Source organism: Eurypyga helias, unplaced genomic scaffold (genome assembly GCF_000690775.1).
Source record: "Eurypyga helias isolate BGI_N326 unplaced genomic scaffold, ASM69077v1 scaffold11897, whole genome shotgun sequence".
Lineage (NCBI taxonomy): Eukaryota > Metazoa > Chordata > Aves > Eurypygiformes > Eurypygidae > Eurypyga > Eurypyga helias.
The window spans coordinates 1-15,046 of NW_010262364.1; the positions used below are offsets into that span (position 1 = coordinate 1).

General features: G+C 43.2%; 1 protein-coding gene across 1 annotated transcript; it reads left to right on the forward strand.

Moving 5' to 3' along the window:
• Positions 1 to 63: 63 nt before the first annotated feature.
• On the forward strand, positions 64 to 14,392 carry LOC104503779 (copine-1-like). The gene is made up of 14 exons (XM_010155703.1): positions 64 to 387; positions 1,138 to 1,212; positions 1,433 to 1,504; positions 2,213 to 2,296; positions 2,752 to 2,841; positions 6,766 to 6,864; positions 7,975 to 8,061; positions 8,160 to 8,219; positions 9,011 to 9,144; positions 9,781 to 9,835; positions 9,918 to 9,969; positions 11,256 to 11,389; positions 13,122 to 13,358; positions 14,107 to 14,392. The coding sequence occupies exons 1-14, from the start codon at positions 64 to 66 to the stop codon at positions 14,224 to 14,226; spliced, it is 1,623 nt and encodes a 540-aa protein (XP_010154005.1). The 3' UTR covers positions 14,227 to 14,392.
• Positions 14,393 to 15,046: the final 654 nt, after the last annotated feature.

Genomic DNA, 15,046 nt, shown 5'->3' on the forward strand with positions numbered 1-15,046 from the left:
CTCTCGGAACTGGCCGGCACGGCAGCGTTCGCCGCCCGAGGCAGCGGCCTTGCGTGGCGAGCTATGGGCAGCGGTGCGCCGGGGTGCCCAGCCCAGCTGGTGCCTGGCTTTGAGCGGCCCAGGGGCCTGGGGCTGCCGGTGAAAAGCTGTCTGGGAGGAATTGTGGTTCTTTTTATTGTCAGCAGCTTTGCTCCCGTGTTTGTGCAGCTAGATCGCACAGAGAGGATCAAGAACTGCCAAAACCCTGAATTCTCCAAGAAACTGGTTGTGGACTACTACTTTGAGAAAGTGCAGAAGTTGAAATTCGGCGTGTATGATATAGATAACAAGTCCTTTGATTTAAACGACGATGACTATCTTGGAGGCATCGAGTGCACACTGGGACAGGTATGCTCAGGGGCGTGTTGAGTGATCTATGAAGAGCAGCAAGTACTGGGTTGATTATGAAACATGGGGTGAAAGCCTGCTTTATCAAAGGCTTTAGCACATTCACCTTTGAAAACATCTTGTTGAACAGGTTGCATTACTGTTGAACGTGGTTAGAAAAATCCCTGTGTCAGTCACAAAGTGAAGGTTAGAAATACATGTGGTTTACAATTAATTGCTTAATTTAGGACATGCTTGTAGCACTAAAGGCAGTCTGGGAGTAAGGAAGGCATGGTGCTTGGAGAGCTCCAATGGAGTGTCCTTTGCACAAAGTGATCCCATCAGGCAGTAAATTTCAGGGAATAAGGCTCTTTGAGATTCTGTATTCATTTCCTGAGGAGGGGTTTGTATAGCTAGCTGGGAGAAGAAAAGGGGGATTCATCTTACTGAAGAAAGACTTGATAAAGTCTTCTGATTTTTAACAGCTTCTTGTCTGATTGTGATGAAAATGTGTCTTGGGGGTAGCAAAAATAGGAGGCTAAAGTTAAGTTTGGAGACACGTTAGTGGGTACTGTTTTGTGGTTAGTGAGGGAAGATAATTTTCTGACTCTTTAGCCATTCAGGAGCACAAACTGTTACGGCTCTCACTGTTGGAAACACATTTAAATCCCTTCAGATCTTTTTAGGAGAGTTTAAAAATTTTGCTCCTGAAGTGTAATTCTTTGCTTTTTGTCTAACTTGAGATTTACATTATTTGTCTTTTAACCTCAGGTAGTGTCCAGCTCGGTGTTCACCCGACCGCTGGAACTGAAGCAGGGAAAGCCAGCAGGAAAGGGCACTATCACGGTACTTAAGGTTTTTTGTGTTGAAAAAATGGTTTCTCATTCTTTCATATGTTGTCTGGGACAAAGTAAAATTTCTGATTTTCTGTCAGTTTCTCTTCAAATGATACATGTGCAGGAAAAAGGTATTTGTAACTACAGTTTCTTTCAGAGAGAAGATAGGAGCAAAACCCTCTGGGGTTTCTGGTTTAATTTTTTTTTTTTTGTGTGTGTGTGTGGCACAGATTTCAGCAGAGGAGATTAAAGATACCAGGGTTGTGTACTTGGAAATTGAAGCCCGAAACTTGGACAAAAAGGTATTGATTTTTCAAAAGCAGAATGCACGCTTCTGCAGTATCTACAGTTAGTGTCTTTTGGCCAGGAATCTCTCTATATTTGCATTCATTCAACTAGGCTGGGTAATATATGCATGAAAAAAAGTCTATCTGTGTTTCGTTACTTACAGTGAAGTAAACTGGAGACATAATTCCATGTTGAAAACCACAATGTCAAACCAGAAACTCAACTGCCAGGTTTAGGTTTTGAGGAATTATTTTGGCTTTGGAATATTAATATATGAATACATACATATATATGATTATACATTGTTTATTAATGCAGTGCAATTGCATAATTGTCTCCTTTGAATATTGTAGCTGTGAACTGAGCTTTCTGTAATGTTATTGAGGAAGAAAAGGTGGCAATTTAGGTGCACTGCCTCCTGTTGGTACAGCCAAAAAAGCCAGCCCAGGGATTTAGTGACCTCACTGCTCAGTCAGCAAAATGATGTGATTTATAGCGACAAAAATGGTCTGAGGAGGAGGTCTTGAAATCAGAGCTGATATATTCTGATGACTTAGAAAGTGAAGCAGTTCAAAAGAGAAAAGTAGAATAAAAGAAATTTATAGTTTCCATGACTTTGTGCTTTTGAGTACTCTGTACTGATTAGTCAGCTCCCCTCTCATGTGAGTAAAATACAGGATGCTGATTACCTCTGTTGGTTCTTTTTTTTGTGTCCTTTGCAGGATTTCTTGGGTAAATCGGATCCATTTTTGGAGTTTTACAAGCAGAGTGATACTGGAACTTGGCAGCTGATGTACAGATCAGAGGTAGTATTTCTACACTGATGCTTTTCTTGACTTGATAGGACAGCTTACTCCTACAGAAAGTGGGAGTCCCACTCCTGGTCATGCTTTGCACCAGTTCTGCAGTGAAAGTTGTCCCTTATCCTAAAAGAGGGATTCTGCTCACTGACCTGGCAAATCGTTTATTTTCTGCCTGGGGACTGGATTACGCTGGCTCACTGAAGAATCCAGCCACGTACCAGGTGAGAAGAGTGGTAGTACTCTTCTCCTTTTCAGTGGTGATAAGCTGTTAGGTTGACTTGGATCTAAAATTTAATTTCACCCTGAAGTTCAAGCTTTTATTTCTTAGAGAGCTGTTGCTTGGCTGTCCGTGCACGTCAGGGTCTGACTGGCTGAGGCTGTTGGAACCCTCATGTTATGTTTCTTAGTGACTTGCACACCACATCCCTCACATGACATTGTGCTGTAATTTTTTTAAGGTGATTAAGAACAACTTAAATCCATGCTGGAGGAAGTTCAGTGTTCCCTTGCAAACATTCTGCGGTGGAGATTTTAATAAACCTATCAAGGTACAGCCTTCAAAAATTCTGTTTGTTATTGTAAGTAATCTAATCTTTTTTGATGTTAACTGTGAGTTATCAGGTTGTCTAATCATTTAAATTTTTAGTTTGTCTTTCTAGAATAGTAGTGTGGCAGGTAAGTGATTATGTGTCTGTTAAGTTGTTGAGAAATAGGGAAATGCAGAAGTGACACACTTTCTAATGATAAGTCATAAGAAGAATTATAACTGATTTTTTTTTTTACTGTTGGCAGGGTTTCAGGTTAGGTTCTGGTGTTTGGGGAGGGGGGAAGGGAGGTTGGTTGGTTGTTTGTAGGTTTTTGGGTGTATATTTTTCCCCCCTTTAAATTGTGGCTTTTCAGCACTGTTCCTGACTTAATGGAGAAGCTCATGTTTGAGTGCCTTAGGATACTGACACAGCAGGCAAGTTAATGCACCTGTCAGTCATCCGTTCATGAGGGTGGCAGGCTTGTCCCAACGCTTTTTCACTCTGCGCCGACTATAAATTTGGTTTTGAGTCAGAACTGCAACTCCTTCTGGTCTTGTACCTGATGACTAATTCTCTTTGGTCCTGACTTACGGAGGTAGTAGCAGAACTATTACATCTTATAATAAGTTTCTACAAAAGAAAATCTGCTAGCAACTTAATTTGTTAATTTCTGTTCTAAGCAATGCATTGATAATGTAAAGGCATTTGAATCCATAGAAAGTTCTGTGTTAGTCTCTCTCTACTTATCCAACTCCTAAACATTTTCCGTTTGCAGAATTTTCCTGCCTCTCTGAAGAAATCTCATGCTGGAAGCTTGATCTGAAAGGTTTAGAAAAAAGCATGCATGCTAATGTTTTTATTTTTGCAGCATGGCACATCCAAAGAATTAGAGAATATTAACCTGGAAATAGATTATGCTGTTTTTAGTCAGGACAGAGTTAATTTTCTTCACAGTGGCTGGTGTGAGGCTGTTTTAGATTTGCCCCGGGAATAGTACTGATGAGGGGTTTTTTAGTTGGTGCTAAGGAGTGCTTGCACTAATTCAAGGACTTTTTCAGCTTTTGATACTGCAGGTGTGTTCCCAACTGCGTCATTACAAGCAGTGTCTGGGGACACACAGGTTGGACAGCTAGCCCAAACTAACCAAAGGCGTATCTAATTACATAGCACAGCATGCTCAGTGTATCAGCCAGAGGGGAGAGCTTGTTTGGTTAGCTCGCTTGTTCGTGCGTTCATTAGTGAGTTGGTGGGTCTGTTGGCTTTTCTTGGTTGTGCTCTTATCTGTGGGGCTTGCTCAGACTCTGCTGCATTCGCTCTTGGGCACTCAGGCTCTGAGTCTCGCTGCTTGGGACCCGGCTGTGTATTGGTCGGCGGGTAGTGAGCAGTTGTAGCATATGTTTTATTTTCATTACATGTTGTTAGTAGTATTGTTAATATTATTGTTATCACTTTAATACTCATTTATATTCAATTATTAAATAGTTCTTGTCTCAAACCAGGAGCTTCCTTGACTTTTCCTCTGACTCTCCTCCACAGGAGGAGGCGAGAGCGGCTGCGGGGACTTGATTGCTAGCCGAGGTTAAACCACCACACATGTGCAAGTAGTCCGTTAAGGCTCACAACAGAGCTGTGAAAAAGGATCGTGCTGTTCTTGTATTTAACAGGTTAGGGAAGTCAGAAAGGGGAATCCAGGATGAATGGCAGGAGTTTCACTAGCAACACTAAAGAATATAGCAGTGCACTGGTGGTTTTTTTTTTTAATCTGGTATTTGCTGCTCTGAACCTTTTCTTTGAGGCTTCCAGAAATATATGTAGGAACAATTACATGTGTAATAATGGTAGTCAGTGAAGGGAGAACTCCTTATACTGGAAACAGCTGTTTTGATGTGTCCCCTAAACATCAGCTTTGCCAACTGGTTTGTGTGTGTGAACATAAATCTGTTGATCAAATTAATGATGCTACCTAATATTTTGGTAATTGTTTCTTCATTGTGATGTTCTTTTTCTGTGTGAAGAACAGCTCAAATTTGTGACACAATCTTATGTTCTTGACAGTTTCTTTTAAAAATAGGGGCAAATGAAAGTAGTGTCTCTCCTTCATAGTTATTTAAATGGAAATAGCAAATGTGGAAGTTGTGGGTGTTGGTATTGAGATTAAAACTGCCAGTCCATGTATGTGATGGTGCATACATAAAGGCAAATCCATTTTCTGTGAATTTTGAAAGTTCCTGCTGTAGATGAAAGCGGCCCTTTACCTGCTAACTGTATTCCAAGGCACATAATGGGTATTGATAGTTCATTTGTGTAGAACAATTCATCAGTAAATAACTATACAGCATGCTGCAGTATTGCTGCCAGGATTTTGTTTGCAGCAGCACCACACTTTGGGCTGCATACAGTGAACCTTGGCTAGTTTTAGAAAACCCTTGCAGAGCGCTTTGTTTTAAGCTGTATCAATGAAACTGGTCCTAAATACAATTTTATTCGTGTGGCTGAGAGGGGTAGCAGGAGCCAGGGGGAGGGAGGAGGACATGCATGGGGGCAGCAGCTGCTGAATTCTCTGCAGGTGTTTTGGTGTGGAGGAGACCCTGTGCCAGAAGTCACCCTGGCTGCTGCATGAGGGCCTCCTTCACCAGCCTCCCTGGCAGAATCCAGTTGCTTTTGGGTGTTTAAACATCTGAATCGTGGAGAGATGCAGAATGGAGTTCAGGCAGGAGTGTGGGAGTTGCTTCGTGGTGGAGTGTGCAGGAGAGGAGTGGAAGTGGTGGGTTGGGAAGGATAGTGGGTGAGAAGGGGGGCACAGTCTCCAATGTGGTTTTGCTGTCCTGTTAAGAAGGATGGCATGGTGTTTCCCACTGAGGGGGGCTAGATTATGCCATAGCTCTTTGTGCAGGTTTCCCACTCATACCAGGGGAGGCTCCTTAGTGGATCAGAGTACTCCTAAAAGAATCCTGTCTGAAATTCAGCTGTCTAGCCATTGAACTTTACATCCGTATCAAGGTGTTACCCATGGGTTCATCTTGTCCCTTCATCCTGAGGAGAATGCTGTCACTGGTTTATACTGGAGTAACATCGGTTTCTTGATTGCTGAAGACAGATCTCACCTTTTTACTGTGTATCACGGGAACTTCTGCAGGGGGAGGAAGCAGCTGTTCACAAAACTGTTTCTTGATTGAGTGGTTTTGGAATTACATGTGTGCTGCAGTCGTGTGTATTGTGCATGTTGTAAATGCTCCTCGTAATTGATTTTGTGGGGAGCTGTTGACAATATACATCGTACTGTGTTTGCTCAAAGCCATGGCTATTAGCATATTTTTATTTTTAAATGCATTGCTCTTTTGCATTATCTAGTTTTGAAGCTTTCATGCCAATTTAAATATGACTGGTTATTAAGTACTTATAACTTGATTGGTATTAGATGCAGAAAAAGGCTTAGATGCTCTGTGGAAATTGCTGTTTCTTTGTAAGTCTGCTATTGCTGGGCAGAAGAAAAGAGTGTATTTAGAAAGTGCTCAGATAATGAACTTTGAGTTGCTTCTTCCTATTACCCCCGTTGCATATATTGTCCTGAATGATCTCGCATTTGAACATCTGGGCTGTGAAATACTGAGGTTTTGACGGTGGTCTCGTGTGTGAGTGTGGGTTTTTTTGGTAGGGTGTTTTGTTGTTTTTTTTTACACACATGTTTAAACTGAGGAAAGCTTGATTAAAACTTCCACTGTGTGTCCTTATATGGATGAGCAGTTGGATGTCCCTTTTTGAGATTTCACGGATGTCTCATCAGGTTTCAGTTAGTGATATGGATGACACCATCAGTTCAGATGTGATAGGAGAGGTCAGTAGCACGGCTGCAAAGCCATTGGAAGCAGCAGATCACGTGGTGAGCAGCTGCTGTTCTCCATAGTGCAGTACGCTTACCACTGCTTGTTCTCTCTTCCCTTTCAGGTGCAGTGTGCAGATCATGACAACGATGGGTCGCATGACTTGATAGGCACTTTTGAAACTAACCTGACTCAGCTGCAGAAGGCAGGTGATGGCTCTCAGGTGAGCTTTCTCATTCCCCTGCTCAGTCTGTAATTCTGTCTTTCACAAACCCTTTTTAATATTGATCTCAGATATCTTTTTAGTTATTGCTTCCAAAAGTGATTTTTTCCTGTCCATATCTTTGTATTACTAAGCCACCATTTGGAAAGAATAAAACATGGTATGGGAATTATACTGCTCTGTTTTCCTTGGGTATGTTACCTATTCCTTAAGACATCCTTGGGCCTGTTGTCTGCTGGCTGCCAGCCACTTTTCCCAGCAGTTCAGCTTGCTTTTGTGTCTGTGGAGTCAAGTGGAAATAAAAGGGTTTGTCCGTGCTTCAACAAACAAGTCCAGAGGTAGGACTTGTCTCAGGTAACGTTTGGTCACCCTCATGAGCACTCTGATCGCCTTTCTAGCTAACAGAGAGAAGCAGTGCATCCCAAGGGGCACTCTTCTTGCCTTGTCTTGGGCATCCAGTTTAGAGTAAGTTGGATCACTTGCTGGTGGTGCCAGTTTCTCTCTGTTGTCTACAGTGAGAACATGACGTAGCCTAGGACTGTTTGCAGTTGCCAGCCAGCTTGATTTCTGTGGGTATAATCCTAAGGCTGGTCGAAGATTCTTGCCTTTTTCCCTAGCCCATGTGAAGTCAGAACTAATGTGAATGAAACAAAAGATTGAAACATGGCTCTTGGGAACCTGCGCCCTAGGCAATTTTTTGTTTCCCTCATCCTGAGATCTTGCCTCCTTTTCTTCTGAGTGTATTCCCTTCCCTTAACTGAAAAAGAACCCTATTACATCAGGAGAAATGCTCATATTTGTGATTGACTTTTTTCTCTCTGATGCAATGATGTTGTCCCATGATTGCATACAGAATAACAGTTATGTTGTTGAGGAAAGAGACTTTCCTGAGGTGTTTTGCCCAGTACTGGTAGCAGAAGCATCCCATTTAACTCACCAGACAGCAGCCTAAGTAGTTGCAATCCTTTTTGAAATCAAGTTTCAGAATTCTGCTAGATGTTTGAGCAACTCTGAAATTTTGGGGTGTCTGACACCATTCTGTTTCAGTAATTTGTCCTGCTATAAATGCAGATATTTAGGAACTTGTTCCTTGCATGTTTGCTTTCTTAGGTGGAATTTGAATGCATTCATCCTGAGAAAAAACAAAAGAAAAAGAGCTACAAAAACTCTGGTATTATTAGGATAAAATCATGCAAGGTAGGAGGATTTTGGGGTTTTGGCTTTTTTATGTTTTTATTGTAATGAAATCTCCTCTTACAGGGAGGAGGTGTAATGCTGTTTGTCTGTTCCTCTAGATTGAGACAGAATATTCGTTTCTGGACTACGTCATGGGAGGCTGCCAGATTAACTTCACAGTGAGTTGCTTCCCCACTGCACATCCCGGTAGATGACAGGGCAAGAGCAATGAAGTTGTGATTAGTACTTTTATTTGCAGTGTGAATGACTGCAAATGCAGTGTGAATTTGCAGTGATGAAGACTGCAAAAAACCCCCGAGACCCCACCTGCAGTGCTGTGTCCAGCTTTGGGGCCCCCAGCATAAGAAGGGTATTGACCGGTTGGAGCGAGTCTGGAGGAGGCCACAAAGATGCTCACAGGGCTGGAGCACCGGCAAGTGGGGAGGTTTAGATTAGATATCAGGAAGAAGTTCTTACTGGAGAGGATGGTGCGGCACTGGGACAGGTTGCCCAGAGAAGGTGTGGATGCCCCATCCCTGGAAGTGTTCAAGGCCAGGCTGGATGAGGCTTGGAGCAACCTGGTCTAGTGGAAGGTGTCCCTGGCCAGTTTGGAACTGAATGATCTTTAAGGTCCCTTCCAACCCAAACCATTCTCGGACTCTGTGAAACGATACTATATTTTCACTTTCTCTGATCAAGTAGCAACTTTAATGGAACTAGGGTTTCTTAAACTTCTTTTGAAGTTCAGTCTGTCAGTGGAAAGGATTACTACTTCTTAAACATGCATGCACCCCAGTGGGTAAAGGTACGCAGGCTTGTTTGCTTGTCTCTGTATAGGGCTGCCCCTGTGCTCGGGAGGAAGGGAGCTGTGTGGGCCTGGCTTCACCCTCTGTTTCCGGGTATGGTTAGTTCTTCCAGTTTACTTATGGTGACACATCAGTGACTTGCTGTCATCGTCTTGACTGATTAGGTGGGTGTAGACTTCACTGCTTCCAACAGAGAGCCCAAGTCACCAGATTCTCTTCACTACATCAGCCCAGATGGGATAAATGAGTACCTGATTGCCATCTGGAGTGTGGGAAGTGTAGTCCAGGATTATGACACGTATGTAATGATCTTAACTGATCTAGCCACCACATCAACAATGTGTCAGAGTGTGTGTCAGTGATTAAGGCTGATGGCTTGTTCCAAATCTGTAGCATTTGAATGACTGAGGTTCTACCTTTCCTTGGGAGATCTCTTCAGGAGCTGCTGTTGCTTCTTCGTGCTTCTGTCACTGCCAGGAAGGGCAGTGGCAGCCCTTTGTAACTTGGCATGTTTGCTTGGTTTGTCCCTCCAGGTCTGCCCTTTCATGGCCCTGGGTTACTCTGTAATGCTGCTTTACCTGGTCACTGATCCCTTCTTGCTGATGGTGCATTTCAAACATGAGTGCCCTGTTTGATTCAATGGAACATGTCAGCTCTGTCTCTTAGCCAGGCTGTGGTTGGGTTGGCTTTTCTCTTGCTGCTTTCAAATCTCCTGAGAGTACTGTAGGGTGCTGCATTGAAAGAAGTTCCGAAACTGTCAAGGCCAAGTCTGCAACCTTTGAGTAACTGGTAGCGGGCCACGGGGAGCTAGATGGTGTACCCATTCCTTGTGGCAGGAATTCAACCTTTGCCTCCAGTGGCTTTCTGGTTACAAACCAGTGAGTTATTAAAGAATTGCTCTTTCTCATTTCTTGCTGTTGCCCTTCCTCTCCAGGGACAAGCTGTTTCCTGCATTTGGGTTTGGAGCTCAGGTTCCTCCTAGCTGGCAGGTAGGACCTTCACAACGCTGGGCGGGCAGTTGCTCTGTCCATGTCTGCATTCCCTAACTGTTTGTAATGTCCCTTTTCCTAGGTATCTCATGAGTTTGCTTTGAACTTCAACCCCAGCAACCCTTATTGTCAAGGTGAGGACACCTCTTATATTAATACATATTTCACCGAGAGGGGCAGATGCTTGAAGTGGTGTGTTTTATTCATAACTGGTGAAAACCAGATGCATCACTAAGACATGCAGCGAACTAGATTTACTCTCACCTGGATGCCGACAAGAACGGATACGTCTTGATGCAGACTCGTGTGCGGTTACTTCTGGTACGGTACGGGTGTCGGTGGATTCAGGTCAGTGGTGTGTCTGTGATAGCCATGCTTCCAGAGCAGCCATCTGCTGCAGCTGTTGGAGAGTATGGTTACTTCGTCAGCCATGTGTATGTGTCGGAATGTTACCGTTTAAGGGGTTGTCTTAAAAGCGTATTTTCTCTATAGCCATCTTTAGTGGTGGTGGTTTCAGCTGTTTTTAATGGCCACTCTGTGAGCAGGATTATGACCTTTTAGGGTGTAGTGACACAGAATTGTTCTTGAACAAACAGTTTTAATTCAGTTCAGTTTTTCTCCCTGGTCGAAGGCCAACAAAAAATAGAATCTGAGATTCAGCGTTAAAATCAAAGCATTTCCTCAGTCAGTTCAGCATCGTCTGCTGCACTGGGATCTGTGTCTTTGCCCTTCAAGGCTCCCCGTGCAGTAGTTTTGAGGGTTGCCCACCATGCAGTTTTGAGTGTGGTAAAGCAAGCAGCTGTGGCAAATGAAGCTACATTGACACAAGCCAGGGCAATTTAGATGGATCCACAGAAGAATATGCACCATTTAAAATCTGACTTCCGAAAGTTTTGTTTACTTAACCTGAGTAAAGCTTGCATGGGAAAAACCTTAGGGATTGCCACTTCTGTTGCAGAAACATTTGATTCCTGAATCAGGGTTCGTTGTCTAACTTTCACACAAGGAAAAGTAGAAGTTACTGTTCCAGACAGCTGCTGACCTTGTTATCTAATTAGACTGTAAGTAATTAAACAAGACAAATTGGATGACAAGGTATAAAGAACACGGTCATTGGTGTGCCTGCACTGGATTATTTTTCCTGCAACTTCCATGAGCTTTGTGATGTTAGAGGCACAGAGAGTAATGTGAAGAATGTAGAATGGGGAAGAAATCTGCAAATTGTATCTCTGCAGATGCTCACTGGTTTCCACCCTGTGCTTTGTATATTTGCTGTTATCCTGCTGTTTCTTTGTCCTTCAGGAGTTCATGGCTCTGTGAGAGTTGTTATCCTTTTGCCGTACTGTTTAGTTATGCTTACAAAGTAATTACTGGAGAAGTTGTGAGGCTCTTGTGGCAGTCTGCCTTCCTTGTGTTACAGGCATCCAAGGAGTAGTGGATGCTTACCGCCAGATCCTTCCTCAGATCCGACTCTATGGACCAACCAATTTCTCTCCTATTATAAACCACGTGGCACGGTTTGCAGCGCACTCGGCACAACAAAGAACTGCTTCAGTGAGTGCATGTCCTTTCCTGTGGATCTGTGTTGGGTCAATATGTCTGTTTTCCATGTTCGTGGTGGGGTAGAATGGAATAGTAAAGTGATGTTGTCCTTATTCCTTTGGATCCCAAGTGTGGTCCTCTCCTGCCAGCTTGCAGAGAAGCTTTTGGTACTCTCTTGGTACCTTGATAGGAACCTGCACTTGGTAGACATTGATGTTCATTTCCATTGCTCAAGTGATATTTATTTCTCCTTTTCACAGTTTGCTGGTGTTGTACTTACTATTGAAGTACATGGGGTGCCGTGTTGGCTTTTAGACCAGTTGGACTCTGTCAGTGGTTGCCTGGCTCTAGCCTCTCTTGCCAAGCTCCATCATGTGTAGGACTATATGTTTTATTCCAAACAATTTTGCGCTCAAGAACATACGCAAAGACCGCCTCTGAGAAAAGTATCACAGGGCTCAACTACCTGTCCCACCATGGTGACATGCAGAATCAGGATATCTGGAGGGCTGGATTAACAAAGGAGTCTGCGGACTGTTTAAATCACTGCTGATTGCATTGCAGAGCATCCATGCTACCCTACAGTTGTTGCATGTCTCATTTGTGTGCTTGTGTGGCCATGGCTGCTGTAAAATTCAAGTCCATTTCTTTAAACACAGTCCTTCGTGCTTAAGGATGAAGGACTTGTATTTCCTGACGGATTTAACTGATTCCATTTTGACAGGCCAGTCGGAAGGAATGTTGAGGTACACACCAGCACCTGCTTTATGGCCTCACTGTGTCAGTATTTTTGGTTCTACTTACGTTTATGTGTATGTCGAATAATTTTTGCCACACTGTGAGGTACTTGGTCTAGGGAGATATATTTCTTACGTTTCTGAGGGTATTTTTTAGCCTTCCCAGTACTTGTGGGAATCTTCTTATTTTACTTTGCATGTTAAATATCTTTTTCTTTTGGATGAAAAACTATTGAAGTAAAGAATCTGTCAGTAATGGAGCACAACCATAGTAACACTTGTGTTAACTGGAGTTTGCAATTCGAAATTCAGTTTTCTTTTATTTGCAGTTTGTGACTCGTTTTTTATTTTCATTTTTAAGTCTGTACATAGGTGCTATAAAACAGTGGTGGTTCATTTCAGAACAAGGTGCTAAACCTTAGCCTCTGGAAAAGGAAGGGAATTTTAAATACTTTGGTTTGAGGTATTTTTTCTTCCTAGCAAAGCTGCTGTATTCTTTCCCTCTTGTTATCTCTAGAGTGTCTTTTTGTCATGACATTTGTCTGCTGTATTTTGAGATTTTGAGTACTTGTCATTGGAATCATCAGTAACTGCAAAAGGCGGCTATTGGAGTTAATGCTCCAGGGATACTAAATATTAAACTTCAGCTTTTCTGAGATGGCGGAATAATGCAGCATCAGTCAGTGAATTGTGTATGCAGCTTTGTTGGTTTAGTAGTACTTTGCTCATCTCTAATACTTTCTGCCAGTTGGTGGTGTAGTTCTTTATATATAGAATTTAAGCCTCTGTCTCTTTTCTAGTACAGAGGAAATCTGAAGTGCGCGATGGAAAGTGTTATGCGTACAAAAAAAATGGGAATAAACATAAGTTTCTTTAATGTTCTGGGTTTATGTTACCTACAGCATCATCTGATTTCTTTCTTAGAGTAAGAAATCGCTCCATTTGCCTTCTGTTATATGAACTTTGGTGTTGAACTCCCTAACTGGGTGCTTTCTAATGTTTTTCAGCAATATTTTATCTTGCTGATCATCACAGATGGGGAGATCACTGATCTGGACCAAACCAGGCAAGCGATTGTTGATGCCTCTAAGCTGCCAATGTCCATCATTATTGTTGGAGTTGGTGAAGCTGATTTCAAAGCAATGGAGTTCCTTGATGGAGACAATGGTGTTCTGAAGTCCCCGACGGGAGAGCCAGCTGCACGAGACATTGTCCAGTTCGTGCCTTTCCGACAGTTCAAAAGTGTAAGTTGTCTTTACCTTCAGAAGAGTCCTGGTGCTGGTACATATGCAGTTACTGCATCTAAAAAAGGAGCACGGATCTAGACAAGGCAGCAAGCTGCATGCTCTGTCCAAGCTGCTTGTTCCCAGTGAGAGTTCTTTGCTCTGTGTGCCTTGTTGCAGTGCTCTTGCAGCTTTTCTCAGAGCTCTCACTCTGTCATTGATTTTAGTATACTGTCTCTTGGCTGTTGCACAGTTAAAGGAGTAAAGGAGAGGTTTTCTTTCCTGGGATGTTTAGGGAAGGAACAGATCTTATTGTCAGGGTCTCATGTTGAGTTCCGTGAGTGATTTAAGCAGAGATAAGTCTTCCCTGCTGTTGACAGCAGTCCTGTCATTGCCAGCTCCTCCCTACTTCCACTGTTGGCACTAGCATTCATGCATGTTGCACAGTGAATTGGGTTGAAGACTGGAGTCAAATCAAAACCCAGACCAAGAGAAATTACTAGTGGCAGGGGCAGTTTCCCACCCACATCAGGGCCGTGTAAAGGCTGTGGGAGCAGTGCATGGGGTGGGGACAAGTGATTTTCATTAGCAGTGCTCACAGAGACTGACTGGAAGTGCTCCTAAAACTGCAGCAAAGAACCTTTGAAACAGGGAGTGAGATGTGACAGGTGGGGGGCTGCACTCTGAATTCTCTAAGAGGGTTTGTCACTGGGCTGGTAAATCCTCTCTCTGCAGTATTTCTGATTTATTCTCCCTATTCTCCTTGCAGGCTCCCCGGGAAGCTCTTTCCCAGATGGTTCTGGCTGAAGTGCCTAAGCAGCTGGTGTCATACTATAAGTGGCAGGGATGGCCACCTGTGAAACTGCCAGAAATGAAGATTGCAGCCTGACCCTGGCCACCTGCATCGCGGGGGTGAAGAGAGCTGCCTGCACCCGCACTCCCCCTGGCACACTCTGGGTGCTCAGTGCCTCGAGATTGTACCATGTCCACTAATCCTTTCACCTGCTTGTGCTCTCTATCTTTGAACTTGCCTGTTCCTAATCGGAAGAAACATAATTACAGAAAAAACACACTTGCTGGCAGGTTTTGTCACAGAAAAATAGCCCGTGTTGGTTTTCCACCTTGCAGCAGTGACACATCATCCCACGCATCATTGCTTGACATGGCCCATCCGTTGCTCGGTGTCTGTGGGCATGTGCACTGAGCTGCTCACAGAGCACTGCTTCAGTGCTGGGTTTGGAAGGAGAAGTGTTGGGGTCGTGTTTACTGTAACGATAATTATTGTGTGTTCCTTGATAGGTTTTTTCCTTCTATCGAGCTGCCGTGGGAGAGGGGACTCTTCTATGCTGGTTGGTACCGCAGTTTGTTGATTGGATGCCTGAGGTAGTTGCTGTTGTGCCTTCATAAAGTGCCAGTATATTTTTATATGTAGAGGTTTATTTTGAAATTTCAGTGACCATACTTGGCAAACTTTTTTTATAATCACATTTTTCTATTGGAAATAATGGCCTCTGTGATGTTCTCTTGCTTGGAGCTATCGTTGCAATGTAAGCACACTGCACTTTGCTTATTTGTGGGGGGATTAATGAGGATTAATCATCGATTATTAAGGGGTAGGATTAATGAGTCACATAAATCTGACTTTCAAAATCTAGCAACTGGAAACTTTGAAATAAAGATGCTTTTGAGTGATTTCTTTGTGTCACAGA